At 40.6% G+C, this 23778-nt stretch overlaps 1 protein-coding gene across 8 annotated transcripts in view; it reads right to left on the minus strand.

Moving 5' to 3' along the window:
* OSBPL3 (oxysterol binding protein like 3) overlaps positions 1–23778 on the minus strand; it is a 911347-nt gene that overhangs the window by 377738 nt on the left and 509831 nt on the right. For all 8 annotated transcript variants that reach the window (XM_069211408.1, XM_069211401.1, XM_069211406.1 and 5 more), the window contains 2 exons: positions 8050–8163; positions 2286–2450 (listed from right to left, as the gene is read on the minus strand). In XM_069211408.1, coding sequence (XP_069067509.1) covers positions 2286–2450; positions 8050–8163 — 279 coding nt within the window. The remainder of the gene's footprint in view (positions 1–2285; positions 2451–8049; positions 8164–23778) is intronic.

The following is a 23778-nucleotide window of genomic DNA, read 5'->3' on the forward strand; positions in this document are numbered from 1 at the left end:
AAGCTACCAGAAGTTAATCTGGGGTTTGATTCTGACTTCACCCTGAAAAGTATTGTGGCTGCTGTTTTAGTAGGATTTCCCCCCTCAATCAGTAACCCAGTTTCATACAGTCGGTTGTCAGGATACCAATGTACATTGCTTTACTCACAATAATTGGTTTGATTTAATGAGTTTGAGTTTAGTATCCGATTGCAGGCAAAAGCTTTGATGTGGTTTGGGAAAAAAAAAGGAATTTGGTTTTATGAACGTTGAGCTTTAGGAAAAGAATCGATAGCCTTGTCTGATTGACTCTGAGACCTTTCTTTGAAACTAGACACATTTGGTGCAATTTAACCTGAGTGTCAGTAGTGGAATGTACACAAAGATGAAAATATAGCCATGTGAGTCCTGACCCCTGCGTAATTTTGTAAGGCCCTTCTTATGTTTTCATGTAGTGTGACTGGATACCATGACATGGATAAACATATTCAAACCAGAAAAGCACTATAAAGCCACGCTAGTGAACCGATTTTCCAACAGCACAGAAGATGTTACTTACTGCAGCCTTCCACTGTATTTTTTACCCAGGAGTATTACAATTTGGCTACTGTTTTTGTGTCCACCGTTTTCCTGGCCCATGCATTTACCAAACACTTATCAAAATTACCAGTTATGGATCATGTATTCCTAAAATGCGAAACTATCCCAAAAAATGTCTGTTGGTGCTATGAATTCACCAACAAGACCCACAAAAGGTTAGGAGACAGAACAGCCAAATCGTTCTGACTCCCTTATAGTTAGCTGGTACTTGATATAATAGAGGCAAATGGGAAAAGCATTTCAGAACACTGGTTTTAGGGCAAACAAGAAGCCTTTGCCCCATTCTTAGACTTTAGAAAATGCAAAAAAAAAAACCTTGTGGGTCCCCGACAAGTAACTTGTGACCTCTTCTTAATAATAGGTATTTATGCCCACTCCTTCATAGGTGTGCTTTGGGACACTGGTTAAATCATTCTTGTATGGATGATGCAGGTTTCTAACAATGTTGTGGGAGGTGGAGGAGTGCTCATGCTCCCCTGTTTGACACAGTACTCTTTGCTACCTTCTGGTCTCCACCATGTTTCATTTCATTCCCCTCTATGCCCTTTCAAGGAGAACCCTTCCCTCCATCTCATCTGTGCTTAGTCCAGTAGGATGGCGGCTAGCAGAAGTGACTTATTTGATCTGCAGAATTCTACAAGGCAGGGTGTGTGCGTGTGAATAAGTTTTCCATGCAAAAGTGGAGGTGAGGGGCTGAGGAAGGTAAGACCATGAATTGCAGGAATCTCACATCACTCTTCTGCCGCTACATTGCTGAAGTTCAGGGTCAGTCTTTGGTGTTTAGTAGGAGTCTTAGAAAAGCCACACTCAACAACACATTTTGGGAGGATGGCTGTCAATAACATGTAACTTTCAACCTATTGGTGCAAGGTGATGTTATTAAGAACCGGAGTTTAACTCCCATTGTCTATGATGTTACTTCAATCCCTAAGGTGGACCAACAGAGTTATCGATAGCTACCAACCTATAACTCTTTTCATGGATTGAATATTCGCTGTTTATTAAACTGGGAAAGATTAAGCCAGACCCAAGTGTTCTGCACATAAAGGCTTTCTCATGGGTTTACATGGTTGTATCTTTTGAGAGACACGCATTCCATAATGTCAAAGCGGTGGTATTCTTGACATAAATGACAGAACCCTAGCTGTAGACGTTTGGAAGTTTTATTTCTACCCCAGGATTAGGTAATTTTGGCCAATTTAGAAGACGTGCACTGTTCAGACTAACAGCATCGGACAAGGTTACACTGTACTGGCAAATTGTAAATTATTCTCAGGAAAAAAAAACACAATGAATAAACTTTGGGTCAAAAAAAAAGACTGCATAAAACCTTAGACATAAAATAAAAATGCAGCTAGTCAAATATGCTCATTTAGGGGAATGAACTAAAACGTAGATAAGTAAAAATACATCTTTTGCAATCAACAAAGTACACAAATCAATGAAACCTTAATTTAATAACAATTTATCCTTTCGTTTTCAGGTGGATGGACACATTCTCTGCACAGATGCATTGAGTTGTAAGAGAAATTAATTCACCTAACATCTTGAGTATTGGTAATGCATGGTCTCTTCAAATTAAAAGTGCAGGTTTACTTATCAGCCCTGAAGTAAAGGCACAGTAACAGAACATGAATGAAGCTCATGGTGGTAACGCTTTAAAATTGAACAAAAGAAAAGCTGGTGATTCAACTGATAATGATTACCCTTCTGAGAGAGGCAGCATCGAACACCGAGGGTGACGAGTCTGCAGGCACCGGGAAGAAGTGGTTTTCCATGTCATGGGGGAACATTGCAATTTCATTCTGACGGAATAACCTATGGTCTCGCAGCTTCGCTACCCAGTCATCAAAAAGTTCCTGAGAGTTCACCTGAAATAGAAATCAGTTTAAATTACAAGAAAAGCCATCAGAACGACTCAAGTTAATATTATAAGGCCGTGAACTTTTCCTTCTTTTCTCTGAGAGAGTTAGGCTTTGAAGATCTGGTTGAGGGCCAATTAAAACGTTCCCACGAGGATCCAATTAGAGTTATCCAAAGAGGCTTCTTCTAATGATATTACTATGCATGCCCGCAGCTACCCTCTATCTCTTTGAAAAACCTCCTTGGCTTAGAAGGTTCTTTTCCTAAGCAGGATGGATGACGTTTTGACAATAACACCATTATCGACACCTACCAAAGCACAAGCATTGTTCACTCTCTCTTTATTCCATTCTATTTAATATTTATTGAAGAATGGTAAACCATCCACAGGAGTCGCTGTGCATAGCTTTAATTGCAACAGAAGTACATTTAAAGTTGCAGACAATAGTAAAGAAATAATGTATGATAGGTTGAGTAGTGAGATCGAGACAGAATGAGCACTACACAAACTCGCAGGCATTAAATGGTACTACTTTTAGATGTGCATTATTTACAGTGCATGGTAATAGACAGACCATGAAGGAGAAAAACTGATAGGCTGGGCGTCTATGGCATGGTCTTTGTAGAATAAGGGGCGTTTGACACCACATTTAGATTCTGTAAGGCAGAAGGTGGCGAAGGTGAGGACTGCAAAGAAGGGGACTCAGTAGTTCACATGGTCTGAACATCAAGCTAAGTACGGGGATCGGGATACTGCAAGGAGATTAAAACTGCTAAAATGTGCAAACGTGATGGTGCAGACTGGATTGTATGCCCGGGAGGAAATGTTGCTTTCTGAATGATCATTCCCAAGTTTTGGGAACATTGCTGCTGTTTTTTTTTTACTCTGAAGGTCCACTAAGTTCCGCTAAACAGACCTCAGTGTTGGTGCTCCAACAATTAAAAAGATATATGTCTAAGTGGCTCACCCACAATTGTCATAAGTTAACTTACTTATGTCCCTAGTACATGGTACCTGGGCTACCTAGGGCCTGAATGTTAGAGTGTCTCTCATGGACTTCAGACCTTATTGTGCCAGCACAAGTGAGACAAATCAAAGCATGACTCCCGGCCCGCCATTGATGGCTGCCAGAGCAGTTTTACACTACTAACTCAGCTTGGCCATTTAAAGTAATGGCAAAGCTCAAACCTTCCTTTTTAATCAATATTTGTGGGTCACCCCTATGGCAGGCACACTGAGCCCCAACGGCAGGGTGCATTACAATAAAAAGATGGACATGTGGTTTATTAACTTTACACGTACTGGCAGAAGCCCTCCCCCACCCATTGTAATTTCTACTGTGGAAAGGCTAGTAGCCCCTTTTGTGAATACAGAGATACACATGTCAACAACTCAGCGGTGCTAAGTTATGAATGGGACTACTAATTATGATACTTCAAGGTATCAAAAGACTCATTTCATTAAACCTGACTTGATGCTCAGGTCAAATTTAAAGTAACTTGTACACAAATGACAACTTAAGAAAGTTGCCACTTTGTGGCCCAAATTTTCAGTGATCGTATATGGTTATGCAAATAGCTGACCTCAAGACATCCTTTTGCGTTCTTTGGCGAGAAGTGTAAACAACTCTCAGGAAGGAACACAAAGGGCCTGCCAGTATAAGAGGTGTGACCTCCTCCTAGCAGGATGGCCAAGCAGGGTGTGAGACTAAAAAGTAAGCCGCATTTAATGGGCAAATTATTTTCTTTGATGAACTTGTAGCCCCCAGGTAGCCACACCTCTGGGATGTGCTAGAGAGCAACACACACCAAGAGAAAGGCTCTGCCATGTAGGGGAGTTAGGAGACTGATGCATTCTGGGCTACCTAAATGTCACACTTTATGGGAAGTCGTCACCAGGTGAGAGGGAGCCTGGTAGCCTATTGGCTAGTAGTCATCACATCGTCAGAGGGCAAGAAAGAGGCATAAACATTGCACTGCTGGCACCCAGACTTCAGATCATGTCTAAACTGGAGAGAGGACTGGAGGATTGCCCTGCTGTTCCATTGATCTAGCAAAGAGAGGCTGTCCCAAAGACTAGACTGCACCTACTGCATTTTGGCCTAGCAAAGAGAGAATTATGTCTGTGGTGTCTTGCTCGAGGAAAAATTATCCGTGATCCCCAGACTGAAAAGTTTACTCCAAGAGTCAGTTGACTGAATCTCTATTACAGCAACAGGGCCATAAAAGCTAAAGAAGCTTGCCTTGATGAGTTTGTAGCCAAGAATGCCTGATTGCTGCTGACCGCCAAAGTGCAGCCTGGGAGACTGCATTCTGACCCCCACAAGTTGCACCAGAATTTGCTGGACCTGAGGGAGTCATCGAAGTGCAGTTACATTGCCCAGCACAGAAGTTACTGCTGGTTTGGCTGTAACCAGAGACCAGGAGTAACTTGTTTTTGACTTTTGTTTATAAAGATATTTAGAATACAATAATTATGTGAGAGAATATTCAGACTAAGGTTTTCAGGTACCACACCATGGATTGAAATCAAGTTAGAGAAGGTAGGAATGGTAGTGCTGCAATACATTTTGAATACAGATGTGAGCATCTTCTAATATGCTCTGCTTTCTGCAGGCCACCAACATGTTGGCAGGTGAGGTTCTAGTCAGGTCAAATAATGGGGTGGCAAAATTGTTAATTGTTATATAATGAGAATGAAGAAAGGGTGCAAAATGACAAAGTGGCCTAGCTTGCTCATTATTAATAGAATGTTAAATTACTTAGCCATTTGTAAGGAGTTAATGTTTCCTAAAATGTACCAGCTGGAACGTAATGGCAAAGGTGGTCGATGTTATGAAGGATTCTATCTTATTGGTGAAGTTTAAAAGTATTACTTGGATCCTGGCTGCGGAAGGGGGTGCTAGGGTGTCTAGTGGTAAGGAAGTAGGAGAGGGATGAGAGATAGGAGCTGTGGTCTCATGAAAGGACATTTCCAGGTGACATAGGTAATGAAAGCAGCCAACTATGACATGATGTCAGAGGTAAACTGGGTTAGTGCTATACTTGTAGCACTGAAGAAGTCAAGGATTATGAGTATGGTCGAGTGCTTAACAATATTTAACGCAGAGAGGTCAATGAGAATGGAAGTGAGGCGATTGTGATGAGCAGAGGTTTCTACATCTAAGAGCTTTTTCAAAGGAGAATCATTTTTTAAACCTAGAGTACTTTGCATTTAGTAGGCTGAAGGATGAGATAATGCCTAGGTCAATTGAATGCCAGTGTCCTGATCCACAAAAAATACATCTACACCTGTTTACATACTTTTAGACAAGAGTATAGGTAATACAAATATATCCTTAGAGCTGCTGCTGAAAGCCTGTGTCTTTTGCAGTTTTCCAGGCATGCTGCTAGGAATGACTTGTGACATTTGCTATACCCTCAATGCAGACTGCACACACAATATAACTTTGCATTAGGTAAAAGTAGATGGATAAGGAAATGAACATGGAGACACTCCTCCTGCAATCACACAAAGCTTGGAGATGGTCCCTTCCTCTTACCACCATCAAAGGGAAGGTGCTCTAGCCCTTTTCTGCAGTAAATCTACAACAATTTCCAAGGTGGGAAAGAGGGAGAGAGGAGTTTGGAAACACTAACACACTCATAGGTCTGTGGAATTTCGCAATCTCTCAAATCAAATCAAACCACACCATCATCCCACCCTCTGCATGGGGTTTAATACTATGCACTAGTGTGTAATCATGTAATTACAGGTAACCAGTAACAGACCCATTTAAGCCTGCCCAATCCTTTTAGGGATACCCAACAGACATTTGTCAGAGTCACTGCTGGCTGTAGGCCTACGTTTTCACCCCATATGTATTTGTGACTCAGGTCCCACGTGTTAAAGAACATTAGAGAAGATAAAAAGATGAATACTGGGTGGGAAGTCAGAGAACATATCAGCGGTCAACCTGTTTAGTACAGATCTGATTTGCTGGGCACTTTTTGTGAACTTGGCCTGCTGATGGTTCAGTGGTTTCCTCACTGATCCAATTGTCTCTCTGCTACCTTTCACATCTATGATATTCTAAATCCTTTGTGAAGTATCACATGTTCTGTGCTCCCACCCTAGATGCGTATTGTTTGTATTGTTCCAATGACCATGTTTCTTTGCTCATATGTCCTCTAATATTACAAATATGCAGATAATACCAAGATCGACCTTTGTCTAAGGGACAGGGGTGTCAATGCTCAAGAGTTCCAACAATACATGCTGGGGATCAGGAAGGGTATGGGTAGGAAGGAGTTAAATGTAATTTTGATACAATGCAGATTTAGGTGTAGAGCATAACTTTGGAAATCCTGCTAGCCAAAGGCTATATAAATTTGACTTCAAACTTCTAGTATCATAAAAACCCTTTGATGCCAGTCTTCAACTGAAAACACAAGTCTCAGGAGTAGTTTTTTCTTTAAGTTCTGATTGACAAGAATAAGGAAAAAAATGCTGTACAAGAGGCTACTACTCCGTGTTGTCTAACTTAAGATATAGTCGAATTACAGTGATATCGTGCTCAGCTACAGTGACATTTTTGCTGAATCACATTCAAATTCTTCAAAACAGTACAGCAAGAATAACTGTGAAATAGTGGGATGAGATGAGGATTCAGTCACACCACCCCTAACCTGAAAAAACTATGCAGGCTTATTGCCATGCTAGGAACTCTTACAGTCCTGGAGATCTTTAGTGGGAGGTCGCCCACGCTTTGGCAAAACTGACTCATCCATTTATTCCCCTTATATTGTTGCATTCTTCAATTTACCTTCTGTTAAGGACCACCCATTTCATATCCCTTCTGCCACTTGCTACAACTTTGTGGAACTCAAATTCCCTGGAACTAAGAAAGATCTCTCTTCTGTTTATATTTAGCAAACCTCTGAAAACATGGTTGATCCATTAATCCCTCCTAGACCTACCATGAATTGTTTTAATTCCAAGTTACTTTCCAGTGCAAACAGAGACCCTACAGACTTGGGTGCTCTTTACAAACTACCGGTAATAAAATATAATTGTGGTGTCTGTCCAGATCCCTTTATCTGTAGCCCCATGCACATGAAAGTGATGAATATTGATTCAACAAAAATGAAGATAATGATGTGTATGACCGGGTTACTGTCATGCCTGTACTGGGGTATGCAGAGTGCCTGTCCAATGCCTGTCCAGGGGCGCACTGGGTGTGAATAAGACTGTGGAAGTTAAAGGTGTGGCATGGAATGTGCAGATTGTGGCAAAATAAAAGTAGATAGTGCATGAAAGAGTATATCGAATGACCTGCATAGCATATGGAAGGGCAGGAATGACAGTGTTCAAGGTTTTGTAAAACGTATGTTGCCTATGGGGTGCAAGGTATTGGATGAGGGATTGTAGGACGTGGTGGAGGGAGCTAAAAGCAACTCTGCAGCATTCAGAGTTTAAAGTGCAAGTATAAAAAAAGCAACGCCAGACTCATGTTCATTACTAAGAAATTGTGGGATCTTTATGGGTCTTGAGAACTGCTAATTAAAACGTTTGATAGTATATTTACAACAGGATCCTATTTCTGCACTCTTGATCATATACTGTACCTTCAGGTGGTAAATGTGTTCCTCTGTATCCAGATCAATGCATTTGCTTGACTTTTTGATTGACATCACGGACAGACCAACATCAATACATCCATGCACTTTTCCTTTGTCTATCTGTAAGAAAATTACGTAATAATAATTGAAGCTCCTTTATTATCTTGCTACACCCTTTTGAGAAATTGCTCTTATTTGGGGGAAACCATATTTTCAAAGCATGAATTGGTAGAAAACGTTATATTTTACAGAAATGACAACATATTTTTCTTTACCATCTTTGGCATACTGGTAACTTCTCACCCGGATGATGAATGCAGGACAATTACTTCAATAGTAGTCCATTCCCAAGTACGATAAATCTTCAGTGAGTATTTGGCAGTAAAGAGCAATTATTTTTTTTGCAGACAAGCGGTGCATTTTAAGACAAATACATAAAACAGATACCAGGGGTTTTGTATAATAGTGTTGTGCATTTCAGCTGCACCCTATTCTTGATAAGCAATTAAATCCGATGAGAGAATGAATAGCAAAATCACTTTACTTAAGTACTGTTGTATTTCATGGAATTAGAATGTTAGAATGGTGGGTGGAAGGGAATGTGGAATGTAAGGCGGTTGAGTGGATGTCTGAACCTGCCAGGGTTGGATGCACATTACTGGACAATGTAAGAGGATCTCAATAAGAGAAAAGAAACCAGTGCTTCTTTTCAGTGGCGACGAGGGTGGGATGCCTTTCCCTGTGTTGCGAGTGATCAACCCTGGCATTGCTGAAACACGGCTTAAGAAGTGTAGTCTTCCAAGCGCGGCATGGAGCGGCAAAGAAATTAGTAAGTGCAGCATGAACGGCACTAGTGAGCGGCATGCAGGTCAGGTGACGATCGGCAAATATATACTATTTATACACTGTAAAAGTGTTGACGTGCGTTTGACAAATTGTGTGAACAGCGCTGACCTCGCGCTGGGTTCCAGGTGCCGTTGAGGCATGGCGCGCTCACATATTTTGATTAAATGAGCGCACAAACCCTTTCCTAGGGTGCGTGTCAGCATTGCTTTCTTTTCTGTTTTCCTGCGGAAAATTCTTCTAGGACGTCAGCGCATCAAGGATTGCCTACAGAAACGAGGTGAAAGGCAGGCGTCAAAGGGGAACGACGTTAATAGTTTCCAATTTGAACACCGATCCACTATTATCAGTGTTTGCTGTGGATTCACTACGGTGAGGGTTTGCTTCGGGTTTGGAGGATCTCCCGAGTGCGGATATGCAGACTATGAAGGTGTCAGTGTTCACTATTTCCGGAGAGTGTCAATGTCGGAATAGTGACAGAACGCGTAGATTGGACTACGTGCTTTAATCGGATGAACTTTTGCACCTAGACAACGGTAACTACTTTATTTATATTAGTTTTTTGTGGGATTTTGATATGTGACACTTTTGTGCAGGGCAAACACAAAGAATCTACATACTTGGTCTACCTTGACTACCATTGTTGTTTGTGCATATTTTTTGGAGGGGCTGTAAAGCATTATGAAGTCGATAACCCCTCCGCCGATATCTTTGGCAATGCCTGGGGAACCAAGCATGACGTGGGAGGATTGGCGTGATGCCTTTGAAACTTATTTGGAAGCATACTTACATGAGGTGATTATGGATCAACTGATAAATCAAACTAGGAATTTGAAAATTCAAGAGAAGTTATTGGGTTTAAAAGATCCATTGTTAGATGAAGCAGTTATTGTAGCGAAACGTATTGAAGGCACTTTGCGCTATGTTGAAGAATTAGGAAAGAAAGACGTAGAAGATATGTCAGTACATGTTGACAAGTTCAAATCTAGTAAGGAAGATGTTAAAGGGATGGTGTCCAAAAAATGTTATAGATGTGGAAGTGTGAAACATTTGGCATTTCCTGTGAATTGCCCTGCTGTGGAGGCCAGGTGTTTCAAGTGTGACAAGAAGTGTCTTTTGTCTAAAGTATGTAACCAGAAGGGAACTCTGAAGAAAAAAAAAAAAAAAAAGTGTAAACCTTATCCGAAGTGAAATTAAGAAAGATGATCGAACTCAATCCATGGATGATGATGATAGCCAGATACAAGTATTTATGTTGAACGATGTCACAACAGAGTTTTGCGAAGAGAGAATTTTTGTGTTGGGGTTATGACCGATCTAGGCCACCGAAATGTATGGTACATGTAAATGGTGTCCCAGTTAGCATGTGGGATGATTCATGTTCTCCTTATATGCTGATTGATAAGGAGACATGGTGTAATTTAGGCCAAAGTGTTTTGTCAAAATCTAAGATCAAATTGGTTGGTTATGGTGGGAACAGGTTACCTATTCTGGGTTGTTTCCAAGGTGTGGTAGTGTTTAAACAAAGGGAAACCACATGTTGGGTGTATGTTGTGGAGAGCGGCCAGTGTTTGTTGGGGTGGAATGAGCAGAAACAGCTGAAGGTTTTGTTAAATCCTAACACAGAGGAACAAGTTTTAGCAGTGTTGCATGATAATACTGAGAAATGGAACTTGGAATTTCCTAACTTATTTGGAAAAAGGCTGGGTTGCTTGAAGAAATGTCAACACTAAATTATTTTGAAAGAAGGGGCGGTACCGAAGGTACATAAAGTAAGGAATGTACCAGCGGTATTGAAGTCCGCATTAAAAGAATTGAAGCGATTGTTGAAATTGGGGGTGATTGAGCTGATTGAATCATCAGAATGGCTGAGTCCAGTGGGTTTGGCCTGAAATCGAATGGGAAAATCAGGATGTGTGTGGATTTGAGAGATTTAAATGACAATATTTGGCTAGATAGACATCCTATACCCAACATTAATGAATTACTAGCGGGAATTCAAGGTGGTAAGGTGTTTTCAACTCTGGACTTATCGAGTGCATATCATCAAATAATGTTGCACCCAGAGTCAAAACATTTCATGTCTTCCATTACACCGGAGGGTGCATTTAGATTTAAACGCATGCCATTCGGACTTGCATCTGCTTCGGCTGTATTCCAGAGGGTTATGCAGAGTTTACTAAGGGAAGTTGAGAACGTGAGATCTTTTGAAGATGATGTGTTGGTGTGGGCAGGAAGTGTGAACGAACATGATAATGGTATGAGGAAAGTGTGTCGAGTTCTGGAGGATGCGGGACTGACGGACGAATTGAGTACATGCAAGTTTGGATGTCAAACTGTGGAGTATCTGGGACATACTATTTCTGGAAATGGTAGAAGACCAAAAGCTAATTTAGAAAGCACCCAGTTCAATGGATAAGGATCAGTTAAGTTCATTCCTGGGGTTGGTGGAATACTATGCCAAATTTGTAAGAAACTTTGCCGATGTGGCGCAACCTTTGTGCATATTAATGAAAAAGAATCAGAAATGTATAGACGGAAGAATGTCAACAAGCGTTTGATGATCTCAAAAGGAGCATTATTAATGCTGCTGAGTTAAAACATTTTGTAGTATCCTCGGATGAGAGTATGCATGGTTTGGGTGCAGTTCTAATGCAAGTACATTACGGGAAAGAGTATGCCATTGCATTTGCATCAAGGACATTGAAAGGTGCTGAAGTAACATATTCTGCTTTAGAAAAGGAAGCACTTGCATGTTGGTGGGGAGTCCAGTACTTCAGAAATTGTGTGGGGAAGGAGGTTTGAACTACGAACTGATCACAAACCACTAGTGGACATGTTTACTACAAGAGGGGCCAGTCGAGCATCGTCCAGAATTGCGACGTGGATGTAACGATTGCAGGAATATACATTTTCAGTGAAATATGTACCAGGGGTAACAAACATGAATGCAGATTGTTTATCTAGACTACTCATAGAGGGAGCTTGTGAGGAAGATGACGAAGATTGGTTGGTAGCGGACATTCAAGATATAAAAATCAAAGCTATATGTGAAGAGGATTGGAAAGCAGCTGTTGAGGAAGATGCAGAGATGCAGGTGTTGAGGAGGAATTTGAACAAACCTTGGTTTAAGTTAGGTGAAAATGTTGAAAAACTAGCCAATTATAAGAATGTGTGGTCAGAACTATCGGAACAGGATGGTGTTGAGAGGAGGGGACAATTTGATTGTGCCATATAAATTGAGGATGCAGGTGTTGGAAATTTTACATGAAGGTTATGGAGGCATGTCAGGAATGAAAAGGAAGGGAAGGGATGATTTATGGTGGCTTGTTATGGGTGGAGACGTGGAAAGATTTGTGAGGAATTGTTTATGTTGTGTGTGTAGAGATAAGACAAGTGTGTGGGAAGACTCCAGTTGTTCCCATGTCATTTCTGTGCAAACCATGGCAGAAGGTAGGAATGGATGTGTGTAGCCCGTTTGAGTTTGGTAGCAGTGGGAAGTGTTATGCGATTGTAATGATGGATTACCATTCCAAGTGGCCGGAGGTTAGTGTGGATAAGGATGTCAAGTCTGGTGCAGTCATACAATTTTGTGAAGAAATTTGGAGAAGGGAGGGTTATCCTGAAGTTGTGGTGACGGATAATGGTACTCAGTTCACATCAAAGGAATTTGAAGATTTGGTGTGTTGTGGTGTTAGGCAAATTACATCAGTGGTAGCTCATCCTAGAGAAAATGGACTGGTAGAAAGGTTCAACAGGGTGTTGAATGAGAATATACAATTGTCACTTCAGAGTGGTTTGGATTGGAGAAAATAAATTACAAATTTGTTGTGGAGTTATCGCACTACTCCGCATTCCCTTACAATGGAAACTCCTTTCTTGTTGTTAAAAGGCAGGAAAACGTGTACCAGGGCTGTACCTCATTGGATGGGTAAGGGTGGAAAGGGTTTAGTTGATGATAGGTTATTGACAGGAAGTGTTAAAAAGTGGCAAGAGAGATATGATGAAAGGTTAACAAGTAGGGCGAAGGAATGCTGGTGTGTGGTGGGAGATTGGGTGCGAACCAGAGTGTTAGGAGCAAGCAGAAAGGATTTATCTAAATGATCCGTGCCTAAAAAAGTGATTGGAGTGAGAAGGTACAGTGTGGACTTGGATGATGGTAAGAGATGGAATATAGAAACTATGGTTAAGTGGTTAAGTGTAATAATGGTGAAGTGCAGAAGTGGAGAGAGAGGGATGGTGGTAATCATGGTGGAAGTGTTGAGAAAGAGGTAGTTCGAGCAAGGAAGAGAACGTGCAAGAGACCAAGTTATTTGAAGCATTATTATACAGAGTAGTTTAGTGATGTATAGTCTTGTATGTAGCATGACTTTTTTTTTTGTAGGTGCCATAGAATAGTGTTGTATTTTTTTTGTGTGTTTTGCTTTGTACCAAGTTTTTGTTTGTTACAGGAGGGAGAAATGTTGTATTTCATGGAATCAGAATGTTAGAATGGTGGGTGGAAGGGAATGTGAGGCGGTTGGATGTCTAAACCTGCCAGGGCTGGATGCACATTACTGGACAATGTAAGAGGGTTTCACTAAAAGAAAAGAAAAGAAAAGGAAAGAAACTGGTGCTTCTTTTCAAGTACAGAATATAAAAGCCTTTGTTTTTCTTTCCTAAGTATACAGAACTATTCTACCTCAGGTTTGCCCTCCCGCCAATCCACGATTCAGTAACACTCTACAGGCTCACTTCCACATTCTTCTCACATCCTTCCATCAAACAGCTTCTTCAATACTAGCATTTAAAGCATAATTGGATGATTTTATGTTGAATGCGAAAAGCCAAATATCATAAGAGTTTTTTCATAATTGGCAACAAAATTCAGCAATTTGCTTTCCTAATTAAGGTATTTAGATTTTTTTTTACTTTCCTATGAGATGTTTAAATAACGTTACCAGCTATTAATTTGTGCAGTATTAATATTCTACATGACTACTGGCTCGAGGACATTAGCGCAAGTGATAATTGTTGCAGTAGTAGGTTTGTCACTACTGCACCACAAAGCATCCCCTTACTAATGTGGATTCAATCATTTTATCACGCCGTGTAACTTTTTACCCCGGTGGCATTACATAGAACCATTGAGAACGTTTGTGTATTGCAAGAAGCAGTGCACTAGGAATCCTCTGTCAAAAAAATTCCGGTAATTTCCAGAGTGTGTAATCGTCCATTCTGTAATATAGCCTATAGTTTTAAATCGCTCATGTTGCTGGAAAATTCAGAATTTCCACAGAAGAGGTGTGTAGAAAATCATATTCTTAAAGACATGGAGGCTAATTTTATGCATTATTCTCTTTATAATCACACACACCGCAGCAACAACTAGAACTTTAACTTTAGAATTAGAATCCCAACAACATTCTGAAACAGTATAAATGTCCCCAACAAGGAGCCATCGTCATTCTTTTTGATGTGAACAAACCAAGTCTCTTTTTTGAACATGAACCTCCATAAAAACGTCTACTGCAATCTTCTTCCAGCCAACTTTCAACAGTGCATGAACCCCTTAGATTGCCCTCTAACATTTCCTGTAATCATAGACAATATAGATTGAGTGTAGGAAAATAATAGGGAGGGATAACATCATGTCATACTGGTAATCCACCCAATAACTCGTGGCCTGCTGAAATAGAACACCTACTTAAATTTACTGTACTGCAAGAAATTCCTCCTAAAAAGACCAGTGTCAAATATTTGACAACGTTCACCACAGAAGCTGAAATGGGATCCAAATCCCTCCTAGCACACCAATATATCCATCTCTTCCATGCCAATCTATAAGCCTTTGTTGTAACCGGAGCCCAGGAATCCTGGAACTTCGTAGCCTCTGACAATAAGCCCGACACCTGCGATACTCTCCTGAAATCCCGTAACCCATCAAGTGCCGTTGACCTCGTTGCACCAATTGTGACATTCCCATCTGGATTCATTAAAGACTTCACACACACACCCATTAAAAGCAAAGGATTGTTGATCAGCAAACTCATGCCAATTGGAAAGCCCACTTGTGAAGGCCAAAATTGAGCCACTAATACTAGTCCTGCCTGTTCTTTCCCCGCTTTCATTAACACTCCCTGTATCACTGAAAATGGGGTGAACCCATAATTGTGTGTTGATCCCCAATGCTGCAATAACTAATCTATTACATTCGCCTCCAGGCCCGGTTTTCAACTCCAAAACTCTGGAAGCTGAGTATTCAATCTACTCGCAAACAGATCTATTTTGAAAAGACCCCATCTGATCTCCAATGCCCTGAACCTCACTGTTCAACATCCAATTCCTTGAATCCCTCAGATTCCTTGAAGCCGAATCCGCCACAGAATTTCTCAAGTCTACAATATGTTAGGCTTGTACCATGATATGCTGATCTGGAAAAAAGTGGCAGAAATTATTTGCCAAATCTCCCAGTGCCTTTGACCAAGCATCTCCTAATTGATTCACATACCTTACCGCTAACACGTTGTCCATCTTCAACAATACACAACATTTTACACAGCCCTTGACAAAACTCCTGACAGCAAAAGACCCTGCTAATAGCTCCAGGTAATTGATCTGCATCTCTTTTTTCCTGAAAGGACCACTTCCCCTCTGTTGATAAAAGGTCACATCTTGCTCTTCATCGTTGCAGACTGGCATTGGATTCTATTGCCAAATTGGGTGCTTTCCCAAAAATGGCAATTCCATTCCATGCCTCCAGATTTCCTATCTACCATTCCAACTCCTGTTATGGGTCCATGTTCAACTGAATCTTTTGAGAATATTTTATTCCCAAACAGAGATGCTGAGCTTTCAATCTCTGCAATAGTCAATGTAGCGGAGCTGGGAATATTGCCTGAATCGAAGCTGAAAGCAAGCCCAATAGTCTTGCCACATACCAAAGTGAAACTAAACCACTCTCCTTCACTCGCCTTATTTCCCTGTAAATCTGTTTTTAACTTCTCCTCGAGCAATTTCAATAAACATGTGAACGTCTGTATACAAAAACCTAAAAATTCAGTCTCCTGACTCTGTACCAAACATGAATTCTTCCTCTTCGCAATGAAACCCAGATCCTCCAATACATGAACTGCTAACACGGTTTGCTCTTGGGCAAGTTCCTTGGACTCTGCCATTATCAGAAAATTGTCTAACTAAAGTTTCTATTAAGTTTTGAACTGAAGTGAGAACATTTTAATGTTTCCCTATATTGACATTGAGGTTTTGCTAAGGGGAGAGAAAAAAGTCTTTGGACAACTTTAACTGGTAGCTCAGGTGAGAGAAAGAATGAGGCGTAGCAAGGATGAAATGAGGAGGTATAGATCTTGTAAAACATTGTCTTACATGAGGTTTATTAATAAAATGCACAGTAGTTTATTAATATGATTAGAGAAAGACATTTTAAGTAACCAGCATAAAGACATTTTAAGAACAGCAGCTATTATGAATGTTTGATAGGTGAGTCCTGGGGGGAAAAACAAAAACTTTGAACAACATAAAACTCTAAGAGGCCAAGTTAGATTTCAGTGTCATATAGCCACTGAAATAAATGACAAGTGTTGTTAATTTCTTCTTAAGGTAACATTAAGAACAAATTGGCAACAAGAATAACCCCCTTTGATGACAATATTCTATAAATCAGCCATAGTTTGTATTTCAATGGAATGTGGGTGTTGGAATGACTTAGAATTGTGCCTGTAGTTAGCATAAAAGTGGCATATTCACATTGTTTTATTCATTTGTATCTAATTGCAAATATAACAATTTCTCAAGTTGAACATAACCTTCACAAAGTTAATAAGGTTTGTCATTACTACAAAAACATTATCCACTTTAGCTCTTTTTTGCTCATTTATAAGTAGTGCCACTTTCCCAGTACTGATAGGCTAATTTAATCTAACTTTCCAGCAAAATGTCTTTCAGAAAGGGTATTTTGGATGTCAAGGTTAGCTGACTTTGCTAGATGAACTTAGGTTTTTGAGTTGACCCAATACATGATATTCCACCACCAGAAACCTGTAGAAAGATGCTCTAGTACTATAAATCCATGGTCTACACGTGAACAATGACACCATCAGTACTGATCCTCTATAATAATTTTGACACTGCCCTTATTTTTATTCATTAGTTATGTGGACTAACTCTGCATATGGAGCATCTTAAAGTTGCTACACAGCGAGAGATAAATGCAAACCTTTCAAGTCTTGGATCATTGGAACTTTGTAATCCTTCAAACAAAGTTAAGTACTGATTCTTGTGAGGGTTGAAGAACAATGTTTTAGTTGACATGAGTTCTTTCCTTGTGTTGAGAAAAAATAAAGTTATTTAAGTTATGTATCAAATATACTAAAGTTGGATCTAAAAATTAGATAACAGAAAGAAGTTAACAGTTTAAAATTTTTTTTTTAACAAGAGTATGCATCGGTGAGAGAGAACCCACCTTCAAATCACATTTATTCGGAATCTAAAATCAACTAATGTTAGTTTAGGATTAAATATTTTGCTCTTCTAAAAGAACTACTTGTTACAAGCGCAGTTACCTCTTTAGGGGACATTCTTAGTCAGGTAAGTAGGGTAACTTTCTGCACTTAAGCCACTAGCACTATGATGTATTTCAATCAGTCTAATTTAGAATTTACTCAAGGTGCTTGATACCATTTGCCAGATCACAAGCAATCTGTAAAAGTCTTTTGTGCCTAAATCTCACGTAATGCGTCATTTATGCACTATCAAAAAATACTTAAGAAAATACAGGTTTTTCTCCTGCTGACTTATTTAAATAGTAACCCCACTACAATGACTCCTAAAAGTATTTGAGGACCTAATGTAGAGCTTGTCAGACTGGTTACTATTCCATCTGCCTTATCATTAGTGCCATAGGATATAATGCACTTGTGATAAGATGGGATAACCGTTTAGGCATATTCAGAATTCTGTCAGTCTTTGGGTCCGCATTTGTAACCTACTATACATGCAAGAGCAAGCAGAGTCATTTGTGTATGGTTCACACCTTCATTAGATGCATGCATAATTTTTTTTTATAGGACAGCAGTTACAAATATTGAAAAATATTATCAGGGTTAGAAATTATAATTCCAAATGCCCAAAACAGATACATGCAGGCACATACTGTAATGTTGCTTCCTGTGAGAAAGGAACTGAAAATAGAGTTTTATAATGTATTGTTCACCCTGGAAAATGTACTAGGTTTCTTGGACAGTTTTCAGAGCTCAAACTGCCTTTGACGATTGATTGTTTTTTAAAATCCTGAGAAAGAGAACAGACTATTCAAAATATAGTTGAATTGAATTTCCTTTATTTCGATTATATAAATGATCATAAAATAACAAAACATTACAAATTACATAATTCATGTAATAAATCAAGCATGTTAAAAACCATAAAACATTTTTAAAAAATTGCCATATCATGACCATAAGTTCTTAAATAGAGATCATATATTTTGTTTTAGGAGACTATAAAGGTTTAGGGCCCAAAGTTCATGATCTTGTTCCAACACAAGGCATTTTTTTTTTTAAAGTTAGAAACTGCCACTACAACCATAGATTCATTCAACATTTGTAAATATATAAAAGCAGGGCAATCTGGATAAAATCCTTTGTTTTTAAGAATGGGCAGAAGAAATCGTCTTCTAAGTGAATTATAAAAACAACACAACAAGACCAAATGTTCTAAGGTCTGGAGCGAGACGTTGTCGCAGGGGCAAATTTTTTTATTGCAGAGGGCTCATATTGTCCATGCGGGAAGCATAAACTCCAATGGATAGAACCTAGTCTGAACCTAGTGAGAAGGACTCTTTCCCAAGGGTTTCTAACAAAGGAAAGATAGGGTTCCGGACCTGGAGTAGTATTTAAAATCATCAGAGCCCTGGCAGATTTGCTACTCAAGGCCACATTTTCTCTACTTTCGCCAAGCTACGTTAAAAACAGCTCTTTCACAGTCTTTTTGACCGCCCGTTTCAACACTTCAGAATTATTTCTCAATCGTGGACACCCCAATGATAAGGCTGTAGATCTAATATAGTTATGACATGGGATTTTGTGGCCTAAATCACAATTGAGGCAGTCCTCAATGACTTCCCTATTAAAAGTTGCCATTTTCCCACTCCAGACTGATATCCACAGCAACATAGGCGCAATTTTTGCGTAATCTTGCGCAACATCTAGACCCAGCTCCTTAAGAAGAAACACAACTGGACTAGCCAGTCACACCCCTCAATAGCTTTCCACAAAAACAATTTTCTTCACGTTGAATGGATTTACAGTTAGAGTACCCCCAGATTCCTGCACCATATAATAGTACAGGTAAACATTTCATCTTGTAGATCTGCAGCAGCGGTAGAACAGGTTTGCTCCCAACTAAACGAGCAAATCTAAAGAGCACCCCACGTGACTGTTCAAATCGCTGACAGTTTGTGAGACATTGGGCCCACGTACAGTGTTCATCAAAGGGGGCACCCAAATATGAGAAGGAGGTTACCCTTGTTATCACCTTGTTATCACCTGATCCTTAACTGTGACCAGTATAAGTTTCGGATTCCGCCTCCCACAAACCATAAAATGCATTTTGGAGGTATTAACATCCAGTTGCAGGTCGCCCATAAAATCAACAAACAGATCCACCAGAACTTTAAGACCATTCAGTGTGTGAGAGAGGATGACTGCTTCATCTGCATATAATATAGAGGGGACAGCGGTGTTTTTGACTTTTCAAAAGTCATTACTATGGGTATCTAGAGCAAATTCAGGCCACTGATATAGAATAAAAATAGAACCGGTGCCATAATGCACCCCTGCCTAACTCCCCTTGCCAGTTTAAAGACATCAGAGCATTCCCAGCCTTCCCAAATCTAACTGAGGCATTAACTTGATGTAGCGCCCAAAGGAAATTTACCAAAGTTTGGGGCAACCCAAGACCTTCCAGACCATAGCTTTCATCGAATAACCCTATCAAAGGCACAGCTCAGGTCCATAAAAGCCAGATAGACAGCGCCCTTCTGGGCCACCACATATTTACCCACTAATAGACTGAGATTAAGACACTGTTCCATTGTCCCTATGCCCTCTCTAAATCCATATTGGGCAGGGCAAATAATATTATTTGCTTGGATCCATTCTTCAATACGAAGGACAGTACGTCTTACTATCTTAACCGTGGAGTCCAGCAAGGAAATAGGATGGTCACACTGGGTCCTGCCTACACCATTTTTTTTAAACCGGCACTATTACTGCTGACTTCCATGAGCTAGGAGTACCGGTTTGCTTTACAGTGTTAAGTACATTTGTCAGTAGCAGGGCCCACACAGAAACGTTTTCCTTGTGCAAGTCCATAAGAACTCCATCCGGGCTTTGTTAGAGGGGCTTCCCATGATGGCAACCTGAACTTCCTCCAAATTAAAATTTAAACCCAAAGGAAAGGAATCTACAGCGTCCACCTCCACCAGCTCTGCACTATCCAGTGAGTAAACCCTCTCCAAATGGGCAACCCATTTTTGGGCTGGTATGGTGGTCCCTACAATATCAGGGGAAGCTTGATAAGCAGGCTTCCCATCCACTATACTCCAGAAGGTCCTCACAATCCCGAGCTTGCAAGCATCCACTAACTGCTCCCACCTCTCTTCTTTGAGACACTGCTTCCTTAGTTTTATTGCCTCCTTGTAAGCAGCCCTAGCTTCACTGACAGAATGGGGGTTCTTTGGGTTGTCCTTAAAGACTTTATGGAGGCGCTTACTAGCACTGGAGCAATTCTTATCAAACCATCCCTCTTTAAGGTCCCCTAACAGTCCTTGCAGATCCAGCATAATGGATCTAAGGCTGCCATTCAGAGACTGAAATTCAGCCAGAATAACAAGTGGTGGGGCCCAAAATAGTAAGAGGGAGCTATAAAAACAATCCTGCATCTCTTAGCAATCTTTACCAATAAGATAGGGATTGAAACTTTCTGCCAGCTGAGCCTCCTACCCTGGTCTTTTGGAATCAGCCCAAACACACCTGGGGTCAAGTCCATAATCCCTGTGGCGGGAATAGCCATTCTAGCTTCGATAGCATTATGGTCACTAAGCAATTGGCCACAAATTAGCCCCTTGGTAAAACACTCAGCAAAACTATTAAAAATAAAAATATAATCAATTATAGTTCCTTTTCCCCACCCAACAAATTTGGGTTTGTATAAATCATAGCTTGCCACCCTCTCCAGCATATTACAGAGGCCAGTGAGTCTCACTTCAGTTACCAGTAGCTTGCCTCTAGAGTCCGGGGGCTCTCCAGGCGACACCCCTTCTTCCGGAAGGAGGAAATCTACATCCAGGGGGACCGTTCCTATTTTGCCATTGAAATCCCCCACTATAAGGGCATTAAAACAGCCCAACTTAGGAGCTGTCCTTTCTTCCAAAGTCGAAAGTGCTTCAAATAAAGTCCTGATCTGACACCCCAAGTGACAAACTGAGTTATAAAAATGTAAAACAAAAAAATGAAAATCTTCAGAAGCCATGACCCAAAATATCTGTATTCCACTGTGCCTAAGAGGAACTGGGAGTACCCGCAGCTGTGCAGATACTCGGAATAATAGAGCCAAGCCACCACTAGCTCTTGGCCCTTGTGAGGAAGTTGCTAATACAACATGGGTCTCAGAAACCTCCATGGGCCCATGTTTCTTGAAGTAATATGATGTCATACTGGGAGTTGAACGTAATTCACTGAGGGTCGGAGATTTTATTCCCCAGACCCGCACAATTCCACAAAAGGAAACTAAGTTCCCTGGTTGCACGTGTTTCCGCACCATTTTCTTACCCACAATGCCCTGAAAATCTGCTGGAAATCACATTTTTCCCACTTTTTTTTTATGGAACCTTCCGGGATCGGCAGGAATCCACAAAAGTCTTACCACCCAGCATTGTCTCATCTATACCGATAAACATTCTGCCCTACTTGTCAGCCTAAAAACGTTTTTTTTTTTTCAACCTGCCCTTTTGGACCTGCTTTGGTTCCACCTCAATTTCGACATAGTTTTGGCTCTTCCCTGTCACAGTCACTTGGCCCACCTACACAAGTAAAGTATCATTTTTATCGGGAGCCTGAGGGGATCATTGGGTGGTAGGAAATTTGTGCCTGTGCGGTGATCCCACACAGAAATGTAGGGAAAATGTGTTTTTTGGGGGGCTAAATTTGAGGTTTGATGAGCATTCTGGGTAAGAAAACACTGAAATCCTTGCAAGTCCCACCTCACTGGATTTTCAAAAATGTCTGGGTTTTGAAGGTTTCCCTAGATGGCTGCTGAGCCCAGGATCAAAAGCGCAGACCCCCAGCAAAAAAAGGTTGTTTTGTATTTGATAATTTTGATGTGTTCACATTGTGTTTTGGGGAATTTCCTGTTGCGGGTACTAGGCGTACCCACACAAGTGAGGTACCATTTTTATCTGGAGACCAGGGGGAATGGTGGGTAGAAGGATGTTTGTAGCTCCCCTCAGATTCCAAAACTTTGCAGCACCAAAATGTGAGGAAAAAGTTTTTTTTTTTTTTTTTTTGTAACATATTTTGAGGTTTGCTAAGGATTCTGGGTAACAGAACCTGGTGAGATCGTCACAAGTTAATCCCAGCCTGGGTTCCCCTAGGTGTCTAGTTTTCAGAAATGTCCAGGTATGATAGGTTTTCCTAGGTGCCGACTGAGCTAGCGACCAAAATCCACAGCTAGGCACTTTCCAAAAAACACGTCAGTTGTCAATGTAAAAATGTGATGTGTCCATGTTGCGTTTTGGGGTGTTTCCTGTCGCAGGCACTAGGCCTACCAACACAAGTGAGGTACCATTTTTATTGGGAGACTTTGGGGAATGTTGGGTGGAAGGAAATTTGTGGCCCCTCTCAGATTCTAGAACTTTCTATCACAGAAATGTGAGAAAAAAGTGTTTTTGTTTTAACCAAATTTGAGGTTTGCAAAGTAGTCTGGGTAACAGAATCTGGCGAGAGCCCCACAGTTCCCCCTATTCTAAATTCCCCTAGGTGTCAAGGTCTCAAAAATGTATAGCTTTGCTATGCTTCCCTAGGTGCCGGCTGAGCTGGAGGCCAAAATCCAGAGCTAGGCACTTCGCAATTTGCCCCTCTTAGATTTCAGAACTTACTGTCACGGAAATGTGAAGAAAAAGTGTTTTTTGCCACATTGAGGTTTCAAACAATTCTGGGTAACAGAACCTGGTGAGAACCTCACAAGTCACTCCATCCTGGATTCCCCTAGATGTCTAGTTTTCAAAAATGCAGTTTGCTAGATTTCCCTAGGTGCCATCTGAGCTGGAGGCCAAAATCCACAGCTAGGCACTTTTCAAAAAACACATCAGATTTCAATGTAAAAATGTGATGTGTCCATGTTGCGTTTCCTGTCGCAGGCATTAGGCCTACCCACACAAGTGAGGTACTATGTTTTTCGGGAGACTGTGGAAATGAAGAATAGAAGCACAAGTGTTATTGCCCCTTGTCTTTCTCTACATTTTTTCCTTTCAAATGTAGGAGTGTGTAAAAAGATGTCTAGTTGAGAAATGCCCTGTAATTCTCATGCTAGTATGGGGACCCCGGAATTCAGAGATGTGCAAATAACCACTGCATCTCAACACCTTATCTTGTGTCCATTTTGGAAATACAAAGGTTTCCCTTGATACCTATTTTCACTCTTTATATTTCACCAAATTAATTGCTGAAAACCCGGTATACAATAAAAACCCATTGCAAGATGCAGCTCCTTTATTGGCTCTGGGTACTTAGGGTTCTTGATGAACCCACAAATCCCTCTATATCCCCGCGACCAGAAGAGTCCAGCAGACATAACAGTATATTGCTTTAAAAAATCTGCCATCGCTGATTACTT

Source organism: Pleurodeles waltl, chromosome 10, assembly GCF_031143425.1.
Source record: "Pleurodeles waltl isolate 20211129_DDA chromosome 10, aPleWal1.hap1.20221129, whole genome shotgun sequence".
In the NCBI taxonomy this organism is placed as follows: Eukaryota; Metazoa; Chordata; class Amphibia; order Caudata; family Salamandridae; genus Pleurodeles; species Pleurodeles waltl.